The sequence below is a fragment of the Pelodiscus sinensis genome, chromosome 14 (assembly GCF_049634645.1).
Source record: "Pelodiscus sinensis isolate JC-2024 chromosome 14, ASM4963464v1, whole genome shotgun sequence".
Lineage (NCBI taxonomy): Eukaryota > Metazoa > Chordata > Testudines > Trionychidae > Pelodiscus > Pelodiscus sinensis.
In genome coordinates this window covers 21,716,557-21,741,146 of record NC_134724.1, presented here as the reverse complement: position 1 = coordinate 21,741,146, position 24,590 = coordinate 21,716,557, and the positions used below count along the sequence as shown (strand labels likewise).

The following is a 24,590-nucleotide window of genomic DNA, read 5'->3' as shown; positions in this document are numbered from 1 at the left end:
AGAACCACTACTGTAAAGAGTATCTCCGGTATTAGGTTATGCCCTTGGAAAAAGAATCCTATCACATTTGCACTACCCAGATCTGAGACCACTTGGAAGAAGATTTTCTCGTTATGAGCCAAAAATTTACTTTAGCTGCAAATACAGTTTATGTATACAAGTCTGAATTTCTGTATTTAAATTTATAGCCATGCAAAATTACACACAAATGTTAGAGGTTACATATAACATTTTTGAGTCAGAGATTATTGAAGGCAGAAATCCAACTATATTTATGTAAAAGTGTTTCTGCAATGAAACATTTGCAACTCGTGTGAATACTGGAATATATCAAAATCCACTGTGGGAGTTGTACAACCCCCCTTTCCTTCTCTCTGTTTGCCTCCCTTTACTATCATGCTACACACTTGGGCCTGGTCTACACTAAGTCTTTGCATTGAATTTAACTGCCTATGGTCGATTTTCTAAGTGATGAAGCTACACTACCACGCATGTCACATCAACTTTAAGGGCTGCTGATTTTTATTCCAGTGTTCCTGCTTTTCATGAGAAGTAACGCTATTCCCAACCTGGCATGGTTGAATTTACAGTAGTGTAGATGCAGCATGGCTGAAGCCAAGGCTATTGGCCTCTGGGAGCCCTCCCTTAGTTTCCTGTTCTGACTGCTCTGGCCAGAACTTGCACCTATACAGCTCTCCAGGGACATGTCAACACAGCCGGGCTAAATCTGAAATAAACTACTCAACTTGAACTACGTCAATTGTGTAGCTTAAGTCAAAATATCTTATTTCAGCTTTTTGGTGCTGTCTGCACAGTAGGAAGTCTGAGTTAGAGGACTCTTCCTCTGACTTCCCTTGCTCCTCGTACAATGAGGGTTACAGGAGTCGGAGTAAGAAGTCTTCCAGTTGGAAATTATTTCAACATTATGTCAGATTAACTGCTTGTATGTAGACGTGGACTACGTTGTTTCAGAATAACAGTTATTCTGAAATACCACTGCTATGTAGACATAGCCCAGGTGAGTAGAAAAAAAATTGGAAAATTTGAATTGCATTTCCTGTGTGGCCATCATTGTGAGCACATGTCACAGAGCGAGCAGCACACCACGCCACAGGTGGACATGACTTCGATCAATTCTATTAACACTGCAATGACTTTTCATACTTCTGCTTCCATGGGCTCCAGTTCCCAAAGGCACAGAAAAGCACCAGTGTGAAGTATTCAGGAGATCTTGGACCTCATCGAGGCACGAGGAGATGAATCCATTCACTCTCAATTCCGAACCAGCAAGAAGAACGTGGACATTTGTGGCAAGATCACAAGTTGCCTGGAGACTAAAGATTATTCCAGAGACACCCAGCAGTGCTGGGTCAAAATCAAGAAGCTGAGGCAGTCCTACCAGAAGGTGAAGGAGATGAGCGGACAGTCTGGTGCAGAATCTCACACATATACTGCTACTACGAGCAGCTGGATGTGATTTGGGGGAAGGGCAGCCAGCTTCCCCAGCATGACCTTGGAATCCAGCCAAGACACACCTGGCATCAGTGTGAAGGAGAGGATGGTGGTGGGGTTGGAGGGGAGGGAGTAAGAGGAGTAGAAAACTGGCCAGCCAGTGATTTGGCCAAGAGCCAAGAGGTTTTCATGATGCTGGACCAGTCCCCTCCTCCCAGGATATCTCCCAGTCGAGCACTGACCACAGGGAGGGCACTTCTGGTGAGTTCACAAACTTTTTCTTACTATAAGTAGGTTAAGGCGATGGGGTGTAATTTGCTGTGTGCTCTGTGTCTACACAGTCCGGGGTGGAGGAGGGGGAACAGTGCAGAACAGCTTGTGTGTCTGCAGATGGAGCAAGAGCCTTGCCTGTACATCTCCATGAAGCTCTTAGATAGGAACTTTTTGGTCCCTTCCCATGCCAAACCACTAGTAAGTGGTCTGGTATCATTGAACCAAGTGCTTTGCAGCATAAGGCCTAGGTTTCTGGTCACATTCACTCAGCATCCACTCCCGATCACTCATTGTGATTCAGAGAAGACTGATATCTCTCATAACAACCTGGATGAAGGAGGAGTGGAACCTATTAGCTCTCTCCCTGGGAAGCTGCATGTGCTGGACACAAATCTCCCACCCCTACTACAAGCAGGAAATGAAGCAGTGTTTTGAGGTGGCCACATGTGTCAGACCAGGCGTGTGCCGGACAGAGTGGGAAGACACTCTCTCCCTTACCTCCACCTGCAGGCTCCTTCCCTGTCTGGCCCTTTACCATGCCTGCCTGCCTCCGACCCGAGTGCATTCTGATGCTCCCCCAAGAACTCTGTGCACCGGCTGTAAAGTGCATGCTTTAAAGCAAACATTTGGCCTCACATAGAACACATCTCTATTGTCTTTACAGAGACCTTTGGTGTAGGCTAACAGATTGGGCTTACCACGATGTATCTGCTGTAATGTGTGCCCTTGTAACTTTTCATTTCAGCTGGGACAACAGCTGTGTACTCCCCCTCTTATAGCACCTGCCTGCCTGGCTCAGATCCACAGATGAAAGCAGACAAGAAAGGACATATTCTGGAAGCAGATGGACTGCATGAACTCCCTTGTGGGGGAGATGCAGGCAGAATACTGGACCGGATTGCAGAATGTCAGGAGGTAAAAGCCACGAGGGAGCAGTAGGCAAGACAGCAAACCATGTTTGCTTCCCTGACCACTATGAAGGAGTGCCTGACAATGTCTGGAGAGAGTCTCCTTCTAGAATCCTATCCACCCCAATGACAACTCCAGTTCCTCCTCCCCCAGCCTTGTTGCTTCTACTCCCAGGTTCCCCAGGAGCCACCGTGTCCCCAGGACATGAAGTGAGGGGAAACTCAAGGGCAGCCTTACCCTCCAGGCAGACGGCAATCCCACTCTTGTTCCTGAGACACCCACCCCGCTTTGGGTTCACACTTCTTTCCTTTCCCTGCTGTTTTCCACAAATAAAAAATCATGTTCTTTAAACAATTGTCTCTTTATTGCTTGAACTGCAGGGATGAGGTGGGGTGTTAAAGGAAAACACAGGGAATGCAGGGGCAACTTGTTCAGAGCAACATGCATGAGTCTCAAAACTGGACATTCATAAAACTTTTCTTTAAGTCCTCTCTAATTTGCACTGCCCCTTGCTGTGCTCTCCTTATCGCGCTAGTGTCACTGCTCAAACTCTCTGTCTAGGTGCTCTGCCTCAGCCTCCCACCCTGCTAGGTAAGTTTTCTCCTGCTCTTGCAAAGATTATGGAGCACACAATAGGCTGCCACCACACAGGGGAAGTTGCCTTCACTGTTGTCCAACCAAGTCAGAAGGCTCCTAAACCTACCCCTTAAATGTCCAAAAGCACATTCAACCACCATTCTGCGCTTGCTCAGCCTATAGTTCAAATCCTCCTTACTGGGGCCCAGGCTGCCCGTGTAGGGCTTCATAAGCCATGGGAGCAATAGGTAGGCTGTGTTGCCAAGGATCACAACAGTCATTTCCACCTCTCCAATTCTAATTTTCCTGTATGGGAAAAACCATTCCACTCTGCATCTTTCAGATGAGGCAGGAGTCGCTAAAGACATGCACATCATGCACCTTTCCTGACAATCCCACCTTGATGTCAGTGAAATGGCCTGCAGCATCATGAAGAAGTACCCCTTGTGGCTTATGTACTCCTTGGCAAGGTGGTCAGGGGGCCAAGATAGAAAAAGGAAGGTGATAGGGAAACTGAAAGCATAAGATTACCATTTAGTTTTTAACTCAACACCTAAACACATAATCTGCAGTCCTTTCTACACAAAAGCTTCCATCTATTACTTTTATAGAATTTTTCTCTATGTTCATCATCACCTTGATTACAGTGAATAAGTACCTTCACGGGAAGAAAATAGCACGTATTAAAGGGCTCTTTAACATAAGGCATTTGAAAGTGGAAGACAGGTTGGGTGAAAATGATCATGAAATCATAGAGTTCACAATTCTAAGGAAGGGTAAAAGGGAGAACAGCAAAATAGAGACAATGGATTTTGGGAAGGCAGATTTTGGTAAGCTCAGAGAGCTGATAGGTAAGGTCCCATGGGAATCGAGACTGAGAGGAAAAACAACTGAGGAGAGTTGGCAGTTTTTCAAAGGGACATTGTTAAGGGCCCAAAAGCAAGCTATTCCGATGTGTCGGAAAGATAGAAAATATGACAAAAGACCACCTTGGCTTAACCACGAGATCTTGAATGATCTAAAAATAAAAAAGGAGTCATATAAAAATGGAAAGTAGGACAAATTACAAAGGATGAATATAGGCAAACAGCACAGGAATGCAGCGGCAAGATTAGAAAGGCAAAGGCACAGAATGAGCTCAAACTAGCTACGGGAATAAAGGGAAACAAGAAGATGTTTTATAAATACATTAGAAGCAAGAGGAAGACCAAAGAGAGGGTAGGCCCACTGGTCAGTGAAGAGGGAGAAACAGTAACAGGAAACTTGGAAATGGCAGAGATGCTCAATGACTTCTTTGTTTCGGTCTTTACCGAGAAGTCTGTAGGAATGCCTAACATAGTGAATGCTAGTGGAAAGCGGGTAATTTTAGAAGGTAAAATAAAAAAAGAACAAGTTAAAAATCACCTAGAAAAGTTAGATGCCTGCAAGTCACCAGGGACTGATGAAATGCATCCTAGAATACTCAAGGAGCTGATAGAGGAGGTATCTGAGCCTCTAGCTATAATCTTTGGAAAATCATGTGAGACGGGAGAGATTCCAGAGGACTGGAAAAGGGCAAATATAGTGCCCATCTATAAAAAGGGAAATAAGAACAACCCAGGAAACTACAGACCAGTTAGTTTAACTTCTGTGCCAGGGAAGATAATGGAGCAAGTAATTAAGGAAATCATCTGTAAACACTTGGAAAGTGGCAAGGTGATAGGGAATAGTCAGCATGGATTTGTAAAGAACATAACGAGTCTTGTGGATAAGGGAGAAGTGGTAGAGGTGGTATACCTAGACTTTAATAAGGCATTTGATACGGTCTCGCATGATATTCTTATCAATAAACTAGGTAAATACAACTTAGATGGAGCTACTATAAGGTGGGTGCATAACTGGCTGGATAACCATACTCAGAGAGTAGTTATTAATGGTTCACAATCCTGCTGAAAAGGCATAACAAGTGGGGTTCCTCAGGGGTCTGTTTTGGGACCGGCTCTGTTCAATATCTTCATCAACGATTTAGATATTGGTATAGAAAGTACGCTTATTAAGTTTGCAGATGATACCAAGCTGGGAGGGATTGCAACTAATCTGGAGGATAGGGTCATAATTCAAAATGACCTGGACAAATTGGAGAAATGGTCTGAGATAAATAGGATGAAGTTTAATAAAGACAAATGCAAAGTGCTCCACTTAGGAAGGAACAATCAGTTTCACACATACAGAATGGAAAGCGACGGTCTGGGAAGGAGTACGGCAGAAAGGGATCTAGAGGTTATAGTGGACCACAAGTTAAATATGAGTCAGCAGTGTGATGCTGTTGCAAAGAAAGCAAACATGATTCTGGGATGTATTAACAGGTGTGTTGTGAGCAAGACATGAGAAGTCATTCTTCCGCTCTACTCTGCGCTGGTTAGGCCTCAATTGGAGTATTGTGTCCAATTCTGGGCACAGCATTTCAAAAAAGATGTGGAAAAATTGGAGAGGGTCCAGAGAAGAGCAATGAGAATGATTAAAGGTCTAGAGAGCATGACCTATGAGAGAAGGCTGAAGGAATTGGGTTTGTTTAGTTTAGAAAAGAGAAGATTGCGGGGGAACATGATAGCTGTTTTCAGATATCTAAAAGGGTGTCATAAGGAAGAGGGAGAAAACTTGTTCATCTTGGCCTCTGAGGATAGAACAAGAAGCAATGGGCTTAAACTGCAGCAAGAGAAGTCTAGGTTGGATATTAGCAAAAAGTTCCTAACTGTCAGGGTGGTCAAACACTGGAATAAATTGCCCAGGGAGGTTGTGGAATCCCCATCTCTGGAGATATTTAAGAGCAGGTTACATAAATGTCTATCAGGGATGGTCTCGACAATATTTGGTCCTGCCATGAGGGCAGGGGACTGGACTCGATGACCTCTCGAGGTCCCTTCCAGTCCTAGTATTCTATGATACTCTAGGAAATAATGTTGAAATAAGTAAAACTGAAATAATAACTCCTGAAATAACAAAATTGAAATAGTGTGTCCCCACTATGGGGGAGCATCAAAATTAGTCAGAATTATTTCAAAATAGCACATCCACATTGATTGGACCCTGCCTCAGACTTAGAGCCCCTGAAAGCACTCTGGTGAGGGCACCAGAAGGGCAGACACTTCCTCTGGTTGCTTGATCAAGCAAGCTGTGATGCGTGTTTTCATGGGCTCCTCTCTGTGGCCACATCTCACATCCTACTCCTCAACTGCCTCCTCCTTTGTGGGATAAAAAATTGATGCAGTGTGGTCTGGTTGCCCTTGCAGACACCACAGCACTCACAAGATGGAGTCGGAGCTGTTGCAAAGCAGTGCTAGGCTTACGGGCTTAGTGTTGAACCTCATGGCACAGTTCATCCTGACTGCCCACATGCTGTTCCAGCAGGATGATGACCAGCCTAGACCAGAGGCCTTCATCACCCAGGTCCTAACACTCCTGCTACCGCAAATGCTCCTTGATCCCTTGAACACCATAGAATGCCACTTCAGGCAGAGGGAGCCCAGTTCAGACTGGTGGGACTACATTGTCCTGCAGCTACTTTCCTGGAGCTCATTGTCCTGCCCCTACCTTCAGGTGACAGGACACTCGACTGAGATCCACCATCCCCATGCAGAAGCGTGTTGCCATTGCCTTGTGGAAGCTCATCACACCCAACAGCTACCATTCCATAGGGAACCAGTTCGGCATGGGGAAATCCACAGTTGAGGCCATGCTCCTACAGGTAGTCAAGGTCATCATGCTTCTACAGAGGGTCATCACTCTGGGCAATGTGAACAGCATTGTTGATGGCTTTGCTGCCGTGGGCTTACCCAACTGTGGGGAAGCCATAGACGGCATGCATATCCCCATCTTGGCCACCGACCACCGTGTCTCAAAGTACATCAACAGGTGGGGTATTTCTCCATGGTGTTGCAGGCACTCATGGATCACAAGGGATGCTTCACCGATATCAGTGTTGGATGGCCGGGGAAGGCGCACAATGCCCGCATCTTCTGGAACTCATGCCTGTTCTGAAAGTTGCACGTTGGCACTCTTTTCTCCAACCACACCAACAGAGTCAGGGAAGTGGACATGCCCATCTGCATTCTGGGCAATTCAATCTACTCCTTGCTCCCCTGGCTCATGAAGCCCTACACTGGCAGCCTGGACCCCACAAAGGAGCACTTCAATGCCAGGCTGAGCAGGTCCCACATAGTCATGGAGTGTGCTTTCGGCCGCCTAAGGAGGAGGTTCAGGAGTCTCCTCACCCATTTGGACCTCAGCAAGTGCAACATCCCCTTCATGGTGGTAGCCTGCAAGGGGGAGACTTTCCTGCCAGGGTGGGAGGCAGAGGCTGAATAGATGGCCAGGGCATATGAGAAGCTGGACACCAGTACCATTAAGTGAGCATATCAAGGGGCTGAGCTCATCAGAGAGGCCTTGAGGGAGACATTCAGCCAAGTCCAGTTATGAGACTCTCCCCCATGCCTCTCCACAAGGGGCCCTGCATTCCCTCTGTGTGCCTTTCCTCCTGCACCCCTCCCTTCCTCTGCCCTCCCATCCCTCCCCCCCTGCAGAGCAAATAAAAAAGCCTTTTTTGTTGAAAAACAAGTCTGTTTATTTGGGGGGTGAGTGGTCAATGGGCTAAAGAAACATTTATATTAAATAAGTTTCTAAGGGAACTATGGGTATGTCTACACTACAAAGTTAGTTCGAACAAACGATGTTAGTTCAAACTAACTTTCATAGGCGCTACACTAGCGCTCCATTAGTTCGAATTTAATTCGAACTAACGGAGCGCTTAGTTCGAACTAGGTAATCCTCATTCCACGAAGATTAAGCCTAGTTCGAATTTACTAGTTCGAATTAAGGGCTGTGTAGACCCTTAATTCGAACTAGTGGGAGGCTAGCCCTCCCCAGCTTTCCCTGGTGGCTACTCTGGCCAACACCAGGGAAACTCTACTGCCCGCCTCCTGGCCCCGGGCCCCTTAAAGGGGCACGGGCTGGCTACAGTGCCCGTGCCAGGTGCAAGCCTGCCAGCACCCAGCCAGCAGACCCTGCACCTGGCACGGATCGAGCCACCTACCCGATGACCCCCCAGCCCTCCCCCTCTTCCCGGGACCAGGCTGGCGGCTCCCGGAAACTTGCCCGGGACCGCAAGAGGCGGGCACCCGCCTGGGCTAGTGCGGACATCGTGGACCTCGTCCACGATCTTGGCACTAGGCACAGGAATGTGGCCAGCTAGGGCAGGAGAGCTGCGAGCCTGGCCACCCAGGAGCAGGAGTGCATGAAAATCAAGGTGGTCCACTAAAACCCCCAACACTGAGCCCTGAGCTTACAATGGCCGTCCTGGGTCAGACCAAAGGTCCATCTAGCTCTGTAGCCTGTCTGCCAACAGTGGCCAACACTAGGGACCCTGGAGGGGATGGACCAAAGACAGTGACCAAGCCATTTGTCTCGTGCCATCCCTCTCCAGCCTTCCACAAACCTTGGGCAGGGACACCACTCCTACCCCCTGGCTAATACCACTCCATGGACCCACCCTCCATGACTTGATCTCACTTCCCTTTAAACTCTGTTCTAGTTCTAGCCTTCACAGCCTCCTGCAGCAAGGAGTTCCACAGGTTGACTCTGTGCTTTGTCCCCCCTCCGTCTCCTCTTTTCTAAGCTGAGAAGTCCCAGTCTCTTTAGCCTCTCTTCATGTGGGACCTGTTCCAAACCCCTGATCATTTTAGTTGCCCTCCCCTCTCCCAGCCTCTCTCTTCCCCTCTCCCACCTCCTTTTCCCAGTCTCCCCCAGTTTTGTTCAATAAAGACAGATTCCATTTTTTAACACAATTGTCCTTTATTTTGTACATCAAGAAAAGGGCTAGGGAAGGGTAAGTGGAAGGAGGTGAGGGAGGAATGGGGTACACGCCCCCGATGGGGAGGACTGGGGTGGCTCTGCAGGCTTTTGGGGTGCAGCCTCTCCTGCAGCCCCCCGATTGTCCCCTCTCCCCAGATGGCAGCCTGCGGCAAGTGCAGCCGGTCTGATGGCCGAGTGCTGTGATGTACCCAGTGTGGGTACTCCGGGCACTCCAAGCCAGGACTGCTTTGCAAGCGGGGCACCCCTGAGAATTGTCTGTTTCGGGACCCTTTAAGCACAGCCCTCGGCTAGCCTGAGACAGCATCTCCACACTCTAAGTCCTCCTCTGATGCCCTGCCGGCACTGCTTCCGGCCGTCCTTAAGCCCGGTTCAGGGTCCACTTAATGTGGACATGCTAGTTCGAAATAGCAAAACGCTAATTCGAACTAGTTTTTTAGTCTAGATCCGTTAGTTTGAATTAGCTTAGTTCGAATTAACTAATTCGAACTAAGTTAGTTCGAATTAACGTTGTAGTGTAGACATACCCTATATTAGCAAGATATACTCTCCTCCAACAACAGTTCTTCAAGGACAAGGTAAATGTGCAGAGTTCTGGCAAGGAAGCTACACAGAGAGAGTGCAGCTCTGGCAATCTGCTTCACACTTGGTGGTCATAGGGGCTGATGCATCTGTTTGTGATGGCACCATGTGATGGCAGCTTTCACTCTGTTCCAGCTCTTGGCAGTGAAAGCAACAATAGCAAGACATTCTGAAGCTTCAGGAGGAGCATGGAAAGCTCCAGACAGCTGGAAACATGTGTCATCAGGTCTGCTGAAGTTGATGCTTATGTGCTCAGAAATTAATTCATGTGTAATTTAATAAAAAATGTCATGCTACTTTTCAATGGGAGCATTCTACAAAAAGCAGCTGGTCTCTGACTTCTCCCTCCTTTTGGCTGGCCATTCATCATGTTAGCTAAGAGCAGTTGTTGCAATATGAGTGGACGAACATATGTCAGAGTTACCTTTTCACTTACACATTCAGGGCTAGATCCCCAGCTGGGGTGAATCATAATAGTGTCATTGAAATAAATAAAACTTCACATTTATAACAGGTGAGTGTATTCTGATCTTCACTTTTTGCTAATGAAACAATCAGGTAATGAGCAGATTTATGAGATTAGATTAAAAATGAAAGGAGAAATGTGATTGAATACTCAAGCAAACAAAAACTTTATAGCTGAACTTAATGTAACTTTAAATGTCCTGAGCTCATATAAATAGTTTAAAACATAAGTTTAACTTTTTTTTACAATTATTCCATGACATTTGACATTTTTACTATGACTAATTCCTGTGGTTTTTTTTCAAAATTTACGTTAACAAATTTTCAGCCTTAGTTGTGATCACATCAGTAAAATGTGTAGCCTATCTTTCTGGTGTCCTTCTCCCTACCTATCAGATACAAGCAACTTCCTTTGGTTACATATGGAGTTAGTAGCATCTTATTAACTCCCTTTGTGAAAGAGAAGGAGAGGAACTGGATCCAGGGTGTTTACTATGGGTGCGCCTACAGTGCACCCTAAGCTCAAAATAAGCTACTCAATTTGAGTTACAAATAGATTATTTCATAATTTGGTGCTGTAAATTTCAAAATAAACTATTATTCTGAAACGTCCCTTATTCCTTCTGGAAAGAGGATTACAGGGACGTCGGAATAGTATGCCCGTTATTTCAAAAGCTATTTTGAAATAACAGGCATGCTGTCAAGATGTGGAAAACACTATTTTGGGATACTGGAAATATCTAGATACACTCTCTGGGTACGTCTACACTTGCTCCCTAGTTCAAACTAGGGAGGCAAATGTAGGCAAACATAATTGGTAATGAAGTGGGGATTTAAATATCATTTAACGTTACTCCTCATTTAAAAAAATGAGGAGTAACGTTAGTTTGAACCAAGGGGTTTGGTTCAAACTAATGCGTCCCAGTGCGCACTTTCACTTTCGAAACAGCTGTTGAGCGCAGTAATGCGCCGGTGAGATCATGCTAATGAAGTGTGGGATATTTAAATCCCCGCTTCATTAGTAATTTCAGTCACCTACATCTGCATCACTAGTTCAAACTGGGGAGCAAGTGTAGACATACCCCATGAGATTTAAGAAATCTCTTCATGGGATTGAGACCTATCCCAAAAGGTCATCTACTAAATGTGCCTAGAAGCAAAAGATCATTTGTATAGCCCAAGTAAAAATAGCCCCACAAAATTCTGTCGTGTATGTCCAAATACCTGTAAATAAATATGCAAAATAAATCATGAACTAGAAAACCTTCTTTGATTATTCCTGAAGAAATGAAAACAATGGGAAGAAAGTTTAGGTATGCATAAACCAGCTCTTTAGTATCTTGGTTTCAAACTCAAGGTCAGGAGCCTGAGGGTAATCAAACAACACAAGAAATGCCCAATCCTACATTTCTTATGCATTCAAAGCTCTGACAATCTCTTCTCTCCCAGCCCTCTAAAAAAAATCCATGCAGTTGATTGATTGAAAGGTTAAATACTTTCAGAAATGTCAGAGCATAAGGGAATATTTTATTACATCTTTCATAAAAAAGTGAAAGACTCTACTGACTTTTCAAGTACAAATAAAGGAGTACTTGAAAATGCTCTTCAGGGAATACACTTGCATTATTACTTTTAAAAGCACAGATTTTGCAAGATGCTAAGTGTTTCCTGTGAGGTGATGGGCAGCCTTACTTGCTATTGAAATTAATGCTTGAGGGCCAACATCTATATTATGGTCATAATATACTTGGAAAACAATCAGTGTCAACACAAATAGGAACTAATAAAATTACAGTAACAATTTTAAGTCTCATGCTGGAATTTAATGCTTTTTACAAATGTAAATTACAAAATTTCTTGGTTTGTGGAATTTCTAATATCATAATCTTGAAATCACATGTTTGTAATTTTACTAACAAAAGTAATCTCAGTGATTTCAATGGGACTAATCAGGTGAGTAATATTATGCTAGACAAGAAATATCTGTAGTATGGGTCTCACAAGAGGAACAGTTAATTTAATTTCCCTGATAACATTTGAAACTATCAGTGAAAAAGCAGATATGATTTTGAATCTTGAAAATACGATTAGACAAAAACACAAGTGTAAAAACAAACAAAACAAAGCAAAATAAAATAGAAGAAAGTTGGCAAGAGTTACTATGATACCTTAGGTGGGATAGCCTTTTTCTCTGAGGACTGATTGAAATGTTTTCTCTCATTTGTTGCTGATGCTGTTTTTGTCCAGTTCTGCTGCCAAACTATGTAGTAAATGCACAACTAAATACTATGACACCACTCGAAAAACGACAGGTTGAATCATTCTAGTCTGGCACCCTTTGGACTTGACCGGGGCTGAACCAGAGAATTTGCCAAAACATGGGAGGTCAATATTGTCTAGCAGATTTACCAACACTTCCACTGCTTGCTGGGCTCTTAGAAGACATTTAAGGGTAACTTAGAGTTAAATAACAGCACAGAACACTGAGAGCCAGGAATGGTGACTGTAAACAAACTTTATGGGACTGTGGGAAACTTGGCCTTACCTAAGATAAGTGGACATCTGATTAACTAAAATCATGCTGGACCATGGATGTTGCTAGACCAGAGAGTGCAGGACTAGAGAGGTTCAACCTGTACTTGCTCCTTGCTGCCCAAACCATTTAAAATTATGATATATTTTGTTGAACTATTGAACTCTGATATGCAGATATGTCATGATAATTTGATTTAAAATCTGGATGCTGAATACAACTGAAATACAGTGAATACAACTGAAAGCCATATTTCCTTTTATTTTTCATGTTCAGTGAATGTATTCTCGTTTACCACACACCATACAATCTCTACAATAAATGAGGCACGTGTTCTGCAGAAATAGTATGGGATGAATTTATCTGAATTACCACCAAGTTAATAGACTTAGCATTGTATAGTGTGTGTCCTTGTTAGATATGTTCCATGTCTGGTCTGTATCACATATTAAAATAAGCAACAGTAGAAATGTAAATAATTCAATTTATGCTGTCCCCAGAAGTTGTACATGAAGAGAGATTGTGCATTTGAGCAGGGTAGAGAATTTGTTCTATAAACAATTACATATGATTTGCAGACTGCAAAATTACCATTGATTTCATTGGGTTAAGGATTTAATCCTAGAAAAGGGTTTTTAGGTGGGCAAAATGATGTGTAACTAGAAATAATTAGTTGAAATTAAGACAAGGAAATATTAAACTGAATATCACGAAAAACATTTGGAGTTTCAATTGTTGATAGGTTGATCAAGAGGAATAGGGTGACCAGATTGTAAATGTAAAAAACTGGAAAAGTTAATAGGTGACTATATATAAAAAAAGCTCCAAATATTGGGACTTAGCCTATAAAATTGGGACATCTAGTCACTCTAAACAGAACTAAAGACATTTTGAACAGTAAGCCGGAAAATTCATGTAAATTATTGTAGATAACATCATCATTTCTTTAATTGGAAATGGACTAGATGGTCCGCTTAGTCTTTTCCAAATTCTTCTGCTGTTCTAATTCAGGTTATGCTAAAATCTGAATGATTTGTCATAAGTAGAACCAGAACAATCTGAGTGACTGAAGCAGATTATATAAATATATGACCAATGAATGCCTCATAGGGAAAAGAATGAACCAGATGTTTTCTATCACCAACCACACTTGGGTGGTGGTGGTGGTACTGTGTGTGTGTGTGGTGGGGAGGGGTGGATGGAGCTGTAGCATTACTTTTCAAGAAGCCATTTGAATTTTTTAATACATTATAAGGAATTACATACTGACTGTGTCTTCACAGATTCTGAAATTAATGTGTTGAGATGTTTTGCTTAAGCTGCCCCCATGGCAAATCACAGATTTGAGTTTGAAAATATAGCTAAAATGTATTATAAAGTAAGTAGTGCTTGCTTTATATTTTATACAGATTATTGAGACTCAAGGAATATTAAAGAATGTAATGTAGTGTTTATGAATGAAACTACATCTTCCAAGACCCATCCAAACTTATTTAGATGGGGATTTTCCTATCCCAACCTTGAAATGATCTGAAATCTTCCTTTTGTTCCTGTGCCAAAGGCTCTAGAGAGTAAGTTTAAATTCCTAATACTGTAGCCAGCTATGCTCTTACGTCTCCAATTCATTGGCTTTTTTTTTTTTTTCATTTTTAAACAAACTAACTTACTAGCTATATCTGAGAAAACAATGTCACTGATAAGAAAACACTCTATATTTAACCCAGGTTTTACAATATCTAGCTATGGGAATGTCAATTTGTTCCTTCTGGGACACATTTTATGAACACTTTAATTAACAAAGGGAACAATTATTCTTTTGTGATGTGAGACAACAATTTAGAATAATGCTAGGATAAAAATCTACTAAAAACATAGTAGAGGAGATTCTAGCTATGGCTCCTCTCTACACTGCAGTACTGGTGCGAAGGAGCCTAAAAGCTATGCAAGCAGCCTGGGGAGAATTATCCCTGTGCAGGCCTCACCAGCCATAGCACACATTGTGCCAGGAGCCTCAGAGTGTGTCAGGGTGGGAGCACAGTGTCCATACTTTAAGCTATGATGATTTGCAGCTATTGAAAGCTTCAGAGGGAGTTAGGGGACACAGTATACATGAGAAAGCTTGTGGTTTAGAGTCATCTTTGTCTCCACCTCCTTTGGGCTGCGTCTTCTGTTCTGCAACACATACATGTGCATAAACACACGCTATATTTTTTTAAACAGAAACCACTACTTGAGAGTACTGTGTGAAACTTGGCAAATTATCCAGCAGAAAATTTAGCTGCAAGTGATTGTCTGGTTCCCATATGGAACAATGGAAAAGTCAGGCAGGCAGACTGCCTGCTTCTCTGAAAATTATCTTCCATTGTTGTTTGCAGTGCAGTTGTGGCTGTTTTTGTCCCAGGATAGTAGCAAGAGAAGTGAGATGAAATAATATTATTTTACTCACCTGTTTTATGAAAATTAGTCAAAACTGGGAAGCAGGCCTGGATTACAAGTTCCATTAGAAATAGTTCCAGGGCAACGTGGGTCAGCTGTTGTTCCTTACCACCAAGGAGGGCCGATTATTTTGGGCCTACAAATACTTCCCAAATACTAAAGCCCCTGAATACAAAATCATCCAAATAGTGGAAGTATTCATCCATCCATCCATCCCTTAAACTCTTATTTAACTACTTCTGATTGTTTACATAATTCGTTGCCAATTCTTGGGCTATTTGGTGGTTTTCCTTAAAACCCTGATTCAGGTGATTAAATTAGACTCTCAGATTCATTTAAAAAGTAAGTGTCTAGTCATAGTGATTTAAGAGAAAATTAAGAAAACACAAACCCTAACAGATCAAAACCAGAAGGCAAATAAGTCCCCAAAATTTATTATTTCAAAAATATTTTTGCAGCCAATCACATGATTTCTCAGGGTCTGTTTCATGCCTTTTTCAACATCTGGTGTTGGCAATAAAGCATAGTATATAAGTCATAATGAAAGACTAGATCTAGGAGTTTACATAAAAGGTTGTGATTTTTGGATCTATTTTGGAACCTTTTTAACTTTCACAATTTTCTTGCCCTGGGAATGACAAGAAAATGTTAAAGAAAATTTTCATGTAACTTATGTTTAATTTTAAGCTGAATTGTATGGTTGTTATCAGTAAGAGTTGCATTATTGGATTTGATTTTCTGAAACTCAAGTGGCCAGGAGAATTAGCAGAAGATATTGTAACTCATTTTATCATAAAGGATGGTTAGATTTTGTGTGCTGTCTTTGAGCCAGTCAGGAAAAGACTGCATAGAACAACAAGAGTTTGTGATTCTGTGCTATAGTGTGAGGGATACTATTTCTTAGTTACCTTCTGTGAAAAGGATGTGTTAAGGCCTACCCTGAATGTCAAATGAACACCAATTTAGTTGAAAGTGTAAAAGGAAGGCATCATTGTCAAGATACAGGAGACATAAGCAAAAAACCAAAATGTGATTGGATGACCAATAATAACCCCACTTTTAGGGAAGTAAAATAACAAAGACTGCAAATGCAAGAAAGTGCTGATAACCCGAAATAAGAAGCAGATGAAAGTTTTGAAAGGGCAGAATGAGACAACAAAAAAATAACAGCAGCATAGCCAGGTGAGAGGAAAAATACCGAAACAGGGTATATAAGGTTGAACAGAACAGACCAAGAGCAGAAGGGTTGCAAATGAGAAAAAGCCAGGTCTGATCAACCAGGGCTTCTTCCCCGGCACTGAATCTCGCTCCTGCTCATAAGCTCCGAAAGGGGAACACTGGCCATAAGTTGCAACAAAAAAATCCAAAAGGAAAGACAGAAAGAAAAGAGTATCTCCTGAATCTAAACAATGCTTCTATCCATCATAATGTATGTATTATATAGGTATGGCTGATAACTCCACAAACTGTTCAAAGGTAACTTTGGAGGGTATAGCTGTAGGAGGGGTAATTGTTCTTGTTTTATTTGTACTGTTTTTTCTATTCTTTATTTGTATGTTACGCTGTCTTAAAAGAATTAAAGATAGTGAATTGATTTAAATGAAAAATTAATTATAAAAGTAAACAGAAATAAATTCTTTGGTTAACCCTAAAAGGAAGTATTCCTCCGTCTTTGTTTTCAAATCCTTTAAAGAACCAGTCACTGGCTACTGAAACTTTCTAGTCAGGATGTGAGAGATATAGTATTCTGGAGAATAAGAGAGTTTATCCACCAAAGATGCTGGAGGAAGATACTAGGTCACCAGGTCTTGGCTAGAAGAAAACGCCAAGTGATGGTGATGGTCAGGGAGGGAGATAGTATACTTAAAGATCTTTGTGTTAAAGGAGATTTTAGTGGGAGAGCAGTCTCTGTCATCTAATGGAATTCTCTGCAATGTTAAATAGATCAAGTAACAGCATCAAAACTCTACCACTGTTGAGGCTCCCCATTACTAAATGGATGTTCTAGTTTTACTATGGTGAGATCAGTTTGCAATGTGCTTTTATGTGTAGTTTTTCTATAATCAGTCTATTTTGATATCTTTTTAACCTCTCTTGCAGTCAATTTGCATACAATGGAATGCTGGTGGGAAAGAGAATGGCTTTCTAAAATTAAACAAATTAAAAACATTACACCATCCTCAACTGCCCAGAGTTCCAGTTGTTTAGCTCTCAGCCAGCTTCAGGACATTAGCCTTGGCTGCATAGGAATGGAATGTGCATGTATATTCCTCTGAATTATCAGAGCATTCAGTTGCCTGCTCCAATCTTCCAGTGCTTAGTCACACTGAGTGAAAACTGCCCCAAAGCGAGGGGAAAGAGCTCTTACCTGGGCCACCATTTGTGTTAAGTCAGCAGAAATAGCTGGCCATTCTGCAACGTGCCCATGGGAGGAAAAAAGCTGTGTACCCTCATTAAAAGCAAGGCAGAATCCTAACCCGTATTGGTGTGCATGAAACTAAAAAGATGTAGCCTTGCAACAAGATGAGGTATATGTATATTTGTAATGTGTGAAGGATGGATTTATCTAAATGTGTATCCCAGGCAGAAATCTGAATAAAAAAGAATGGGCTGAACACCAAGTGCTACCTGACTAATCTTGTGAAAACAGGCCCAAAAGGCATTCAGACTATAAGCTCTCAGGGCAGGGGCTGTCTTTCTATAACTAGAACTTCTAGTGACAATACTAATAATAAACAATAAAACTAAAACTATTTAATTTTTCTAGTCAAGGAGACTCCAGAAATTAGTATCATTAGTGGAATTCGAAGAAATCATTAATCCTGTTACATTCTACTTTGTCAGGCAGTGATGTAACAGAGCCAAAGAACTTCAACAGTTTCTTGGTCTCTCCATAAGAGTGATTTATGGTTCACATGAGGGAAGAGTGTGGGTATGGAGAAATAAGTATTGGTAAGAAATGAAAGACATGGATTTTTTTAAAAAAGCAGCAAATTTCCATGATATAGTAATTAGCATATTTTAAATTATGGCTTGAATTTCATTAGTGTCTTTCCGTACATAAGAGGAACACCATTTTAAAAGATCATGTACATTCATCAATAAACTTGAATGAAGGATTAAGCACATTTCTTAAGACTAAGCTCTGATACTAAGAAACTTTAGATCCTGATAAATATTTAACCGGGAATAGGTATGAAGAAGAAATTTGACAAAATTATTCAACTCTAGGATTGAAAAAAATGCGACCATCTGAATGTACGTATTGGACAGAGTTAGCCACAAGGCAAATCTTGCTAGTGAAAATGCTGAATACTTAGAAAACTAGGTAAATAAAATATCAGATTTCACAAGATGAAAAAAAGTCTATGCATTAAAGAACAAGGTAGTATTATATCTAGGAGGTTTCATATTTTGTACAGTTTTTAAGAACTTCAGTGAATGTAAGAACATAAGAATGGCCATACTGGGTCAGACCAAAGGTCCATCTAGCCCAGTAGCCTGTGTGTTGACGCTGGCCAGCACCAGGTGCCGAAGACAATGATCAAGTGATTTGTCCCATGCCATCCATCTCCAGCCTCTGACAAAGAGAGGCCAGGGACACCATTTCTATCCCCTGGCTAATAGCCTTTTATGGACCTAACCTCCATGAAATTATCTAGTTTCTCTTTAAACTCTGTTAGGGTATGTCTACACTAGCCCCCAGTTCAAACTAGGGAGGCTAATGTAGGCATTCAAAGTTGCAAATGAAGCCCGGGATTTAAATATCCCGGGCTTTATTTGCATGTTCCCGTCCGGTTGCCATTTTTCAATTCCACTAGTCCAAAGTAACTGCCCGAAGCTACACGCGGCAGTGAAATGGTAATTCGAACTAAGGATTTAGTTCGAATTAACTGCTACTCCTCATAGAATGTGGAGTGTAAAAGTTAATTCGAACTAAGGACTTAGTTCGAATTACCATTTCACTGCCGCGTGTAGCTGCGGGCAGTTACTTTGGACTAGTGGAATTTAAAAATGGCGACCGGACGGGAACATGCAAATAAAGCCCGAGATATTTAAATCCCGGGCTTCATTTGCAACTTCGAATGTCTACATTAGCCTCCCCAGTTCAAACTAGGGGGCTAGTGTAGACATACCCTTATAGTCCTAGCCTTCACAGCCTCCTTTGGCAAGGAGTTCCACAGGTTGATATGCGCTGTGTGAAGAAGAACTTTCTTTTATTAGTTTTAAACCTGCTACCCATTAATTTCATTTGGTGTCCTCTAGTTCTTCTATTATGGGAACTAATAAATAACTTTTCTTTATTCACCCTCTCCATACCAGTCATGATTTTATATACCTCTATCATATCCCCCCTCAGTCCCCTCTTTTCTAAACTGAAAAGTCCTAGTCGCTTTAGCCTCTCTTCATATGGGACCCGTTCCAAACCCCTAATCATTTAAGTTGCCCTTTTCTGAACCCTTTCTAAGGCCAAAATATCTTTTTTGAGGTGAGGAGACCACATCTGTACACAGTATTCAAGATGTGGGTGTACCATAGTTTTATACAGGGGCAGTAAGATATTCTGTGTCTTATTTTCTATCCCTTTCTTAATAATTCCTAACATCCTATTTGTCTTTTGACTGCCTCTGCACACTGTGTGGAAGTTTTCAGAGAACTATCCACGATAACTCCAAGATCTCTTTCCTGATTTGTTGTAGCAAAATTAGCTCCCATCATACTGTACGTATAGTTGGGGTTATTTTTTCCAATGTGCATTACTTTACACTTATCCACATTCGATTTCATTTGCCATTTTGTTGCCCAATCACTCAGTTTGGTGAGATCTTTTTGAAGTTCTTCACAGTCTACTTCTGTCTTGACTATCTTAAACATTTTAGTATCATCCACAAACTTTATTACCTCACTGCTTACCCCTTTCTCCAGATCATTTATGAATAAGTTGAACAGGATTGGTCCCAGGACTGACTCTTGGGCGACACCACTACTTACCCCTCTCCATTCTGAAAATTTACCATTCATTCCTACTCTTTGTTTACTTTTTTTTTTACCAGTTCTCAATCCATGAAAGGACCTTCCCTCTTATCCTATGACAATGTGATTTACACAAGAGCCTTTGGTGAGGGACCTTGTCAAAGGCTTTCTGAAAATCTAAGTATACTATATCTACTGGATCCCCTTTGTCTGCATGTTTGTTAACCCCTTCAAAGAACTCTAATAGATTAATAAGACACGATTTCCCTTTACAGAAACCATGTTGACTTTTGTCCAAGAAATTATGTTCTTCTACGTACTTGACAATTTTATTCTTTATTTTTGTGTTGACTAATTTGCCCGGTACTGAAGTTAGACTTACCAGTCTGTAATTGCCAGGATCGCCTCTAGAGCCCTTTTTAAATATTGATGTCACTTTAGCTATCTTCCAGTCATTAGTTACGGAAGCCGATTTAAAGGATAGGTTACAAACCACAGATAATTGTCATGCAATTTCCCATTTGAGTTCTTTTAGAACCCTTGGATGAATGCTATCCGGTCTCAGTGATTTGTTAACGTTAAGTTTTTCTATTTGTTCCAAAACCTCCTCTAATGATACTTCAATCCAGGACAGTTCCTCAGATTCAGTGAACATGATACGGAGTTAGTGAGGAGGGAAACTGGGTTTTGAGTAAAATGTCTTGATCTTCTCTGAATAAGCAAATTGTTTCAGATTGGCTGAAGAAACAGAGTTTGTAACAAGTCTGACTCACTGATATAGCACTTCTTGCTGGTCACATCGAGAAATAGCTGGGTCCATGGGAGTATGTTGTCTTCTGGTCAGTGTTTCAACTGTTGTGCTCCACTCTACTGTCTCTGTCCTCTGGCTCAGGATCCATGTTGCTCTCTGAACCATGGTGCCTAAAAGGTATCAGCAGTCCTCAATCGGCATACCAGCCACTGTGGCCAACTGCAGCCCCAAAGTCTAGCACTTTGCTTCAGGGGCAAGCTGCAATCTGTCTAGACCTTTCTCCTTGGTGGCAAAGTATGGTGCAAGGGACACTCTGGCAGCAGTTTTGTCCTGCCCTCTTTCTCACCCCTTGTCTGCTCCCATTCCATGGGCCACTTCCCCATGACCTTGCACCTTCTTGGACCAAAATTCACAAGATAATACTGGAACAATATACATGTATCCCTTACTCATCAGCTTGGGACTTCCCTCATCTCTTCAATGCACACAGATTTCTGCCACTCATAGATGCCATTCAACTGAAAAATAAAAATATCACTCTGGAGAATTTTTCTGTGTCAGTTATCAAGACTATTTTTAAAAGTTCTTTTAAAGAAAACATGGAATCAATGGCCAAGAATTCACAGCCTCAGTCCAAGGGGAAAATGAGTACGATACTACAGAGAAATAAAAAATTCTGACCCTGGCTGATGAAGTATCTGAACGTCTAAAACATGAACACATCACGAGTTTTCATAATCAATGACCAGGCAAGTGCAACAGATAGATGACTGTTTGTGCGGTCTTGTCTTATCGTTCTTAAGAAGGTGAACCAGGTTACATTGGAAAAAGAGCAAGGTACCATCAAAAGGGACTGATTGAAAGAATGGGCCTTTCAATTACCTTTGAGTCCCCCAAAATTAACAGAAAAAATCAATTCGAAAGAATTTTTTTCTCAAATCTAAATCTTAAGACACATCCTAAGGGAAACCTGTTCTTCTAAAGTTAACCTTCATGGTAGAATGCATTTAGGCAGTCATTTTGTTTCCAGTAAATCAAAAGCTAGAATTTAAGGGTATAGCCTTTTTTCCCCTTGGGTCTGTGAACTTACTTTTGAAATAAAATAAATAAATAAATGATTCCTTGTGATAGTGAGTATTAATGAAGAGAAAAAAATTAGGGATATCCTTGCTTTGAGACTCAGAAATGATATTTGTTGTGCAAGGTTTGGCTGTAAGTTGTTAAAACAGATTAATTTGCTTATCATTTAGTAACAATTATTTCAATAAAGTATGGTTCTGAATTTAGTCTGTCTTCCTCTTTTTCTAAGGATAGTTAGGTTATTAACACCATAATTAATGCAAAAGAGCAATGTCACATCCAATGCTATATCATAATCAGTATAAGACATGGGATTTATGAAAGGACATTAATCCTGAATAACAACATTATTTTTCATTATTACCATATGTTTAGCTTTAGGGGCAATGTTTCATAGGAGTGAAATGTAGTTTATAGCAAAAAGAAAAATTACTAAGGTACTGTAAAATAGTTTGACCAAGAAAATAATCATATGAAGTGTACAATGGAGACCAGTGAAAGTAAAGAATTCCTAATGATTTTAAAGGAAATTCACTAATTCACTCAAATTCTTAGCCCTGGTCTACACTAGGACTTTATTTGGAAATAACCCCTCCAAGGTCAAATTTATAAGTGTAGCATCAACACTAACAAGCCTGTTATTTCAAAATAATGGGCTGTGGAATTAGAAATCTGTACTCCTGCTTTTCATCAGGAGTAACACTAATTCTGAAATAGTTCTTTTGAAATAATGGTAGTGTGGACACCCTGGTGCCACTATTTCAAAATAATTATTCCCCAGAGTAATTCAAACTAATTACTCCCCAGTGCTTCCTGGGGCTCTAAGTCCGAGGTAGAGCAGCCCTACATTAGTTTCCCCATAGTGTGGACATGCTAGTTCAAATTTGTTAAATCAAGAGTTATTAAGTCAAATTTTCTAATTTTGAAATAGTTTCCTAATGTAGACATGGCCTCAGAAAAGTTACATTTTTCTTAAAGTGGCTGAAAACATATTTTGTTATTCACAAAACAGTTCTCTGAATTGGAATAGTAGAGAGGCTTTTCAGTATAGTCAAATGAAAAGTGTCACACATGTGGTGTTTAGGTAACAAATTAAGTACTGAAAAGAGTGAGGCTGGAAGTGTCAGTGCTCCAAACAGACCTACATCTTCAGGGAATGTTGTCTATTGGATAAAATAGGAGCAGGAGCGGCCTGAGGCCGGCTGCAGCAGCTGGTGCCCTATGCGGGTCGGCGCAATCAGCGCCTCTGCCTGCGTGGCCGTCAATGGCTGTGACGTCATCATCGGGCGCCCAGGCCAGCGGTGCCCTAGCGAGCTGCCTAGCTCGCTTAGGCTCACAGGCCACCCCTGAATAGGAGACTGAGGCTACATCTACACTACGAGTCTTCTCAGCAAGAGGAAATGCAAATAGAGCACTCATTTGCATATGTCATGCTCTCATTTGCATTTACTACTCGGAATAAAGAGGTTTTTGCGCAAAAAAGTGCTGTGTACATGGCTCCTTTTTGCGCAAAAATCCCCTTTTGCGCAGGAGCCTTTCTTCCTCATTTTTTGAGGAAATGCAAATGAGAGCACAACATATGCAAATAAGAGCGCAGCATATGCAAATGAGCGCTCCTTTTGCATTTCCTCTTGCAGAAGAGGCTCATAGTGTAGACATAGCCTCAGTCTCCTATTCCATCCAATAGCCTCAATCTCCTATTCTATCCAATAGACACTAGACATTTTTGAGGAAGAATGGCTCTTGCTCAAAAGGGGATTTTTGTGCAAAAAGGAGCCATCTACACAGCGCTTTTTTGCACAAAAACCTCTTGTGTAAAAGGGATTCGAGGAGGAAATGCAAATGAGAGTGCAACATATGCAAATGAGTGCTCTGTTTGCATTTCCTGATGTGGAAGAGGCGCGAAGTGTAGACGTAGCCCCATGAGAGTCAAAAGTTCTGGATCAGTTGGTAACTATACAAATGATTCTCTTTGATTTTGGGGAAGTTACTTACCCACTGTGTGCTTCAGTTTCTTTAACTAGAAAACAGGTAGACCAATGGATACTTTAGGGATAGTACAGATAGTATCTGTATCTATGCACAATATCTAAAATTATCTAAAAGTCAAGCAATATGCACAATGCAAAAATGCAAACTAGGTATAGTCATCAAAACTAATCAAATATAGGCCATATTAATACATAAAGAGCACATGTCCAAAATACTTCTAAAATGATCTTTTCTTTTATAAGATGGCATTACATATCATATTTAGCAAATCTTCAATGCAACATTGAAGCCAAAATGGGAAAATAATGGATCATATATTCATTCTAAAATTAGTCTGTTAAACCTCTCACAACAAGGAAATATGGTGAATTTCTCACAGCTCAACACAAGATTGCTAGCTTCCTCAGTATGTTCCAACTTTACTGACATATGGTTGAAGCTGGTGATGTACAGTAGACTTCCGATAATCCGGAACCTTTGGGACCTAGGTGGTACCAGATTATTGGATATGCTGGACTAGCAGGAGGTACTATAAGGTGGTTTTATATATATATGCAGTATATACTGTATATAAAGTGTTTTTAACCCTTTTTATTGTAGCACAAGCACTGTCTAGCATCACACAATGCCAGTGGCAGACTGACTCGGTCCCGACCGGTTTCGCTCGGTACAGCTGCTTCCACTGCTGCCTTGTGACTAGTTTTTTGCTAAAGTTTACTCACT

At 41.4% G+C, this 24,590-nt stretch overlaps 2 protein-coding genes across 12 annotated transcripts in view; one reads left to right on the top strand and one right to left on the bottom strand.

Moving 5' to 3' along the window:
* FAM227B (family with sequence similarity 227 member B) overlaps positions 1-24,590 on the bottom strand; it is a 225,148-nt gene that overhangs the window by 102,536 nt on the left and 98,022 nt on the right. The gene's annotated exons all lie outside the window — the stretch shown is intronic.
* Positions 1-24,590, top strand: part of FGF7 (fibroblast growth factor 7) — a 73,144-nt gene that overhangs the window by 22,753 nt on the left and 25,801 nt on the right. For 2 of the 3 annotated variants that reach the window (XM_075897183.1, XM_075897184.1), the window contains exons 3-4: positions 2,471-2,640; positions 9,772-9,862. The exons of the other annotated variant lie outside the window; for it this stretch is intronic. In XM_075897183.1, coding sequence (XP_075753298.1) covers positions 2,471-2,640; positions 9,772-9,862 — 261 coding nt within the window. The remainder of the gene's footprint in view (positions 1-2,470; positions 2,641-9,771; positions 9,863-24,590) is intronic. 3 annotated transcript variants of the gene reach the window in all.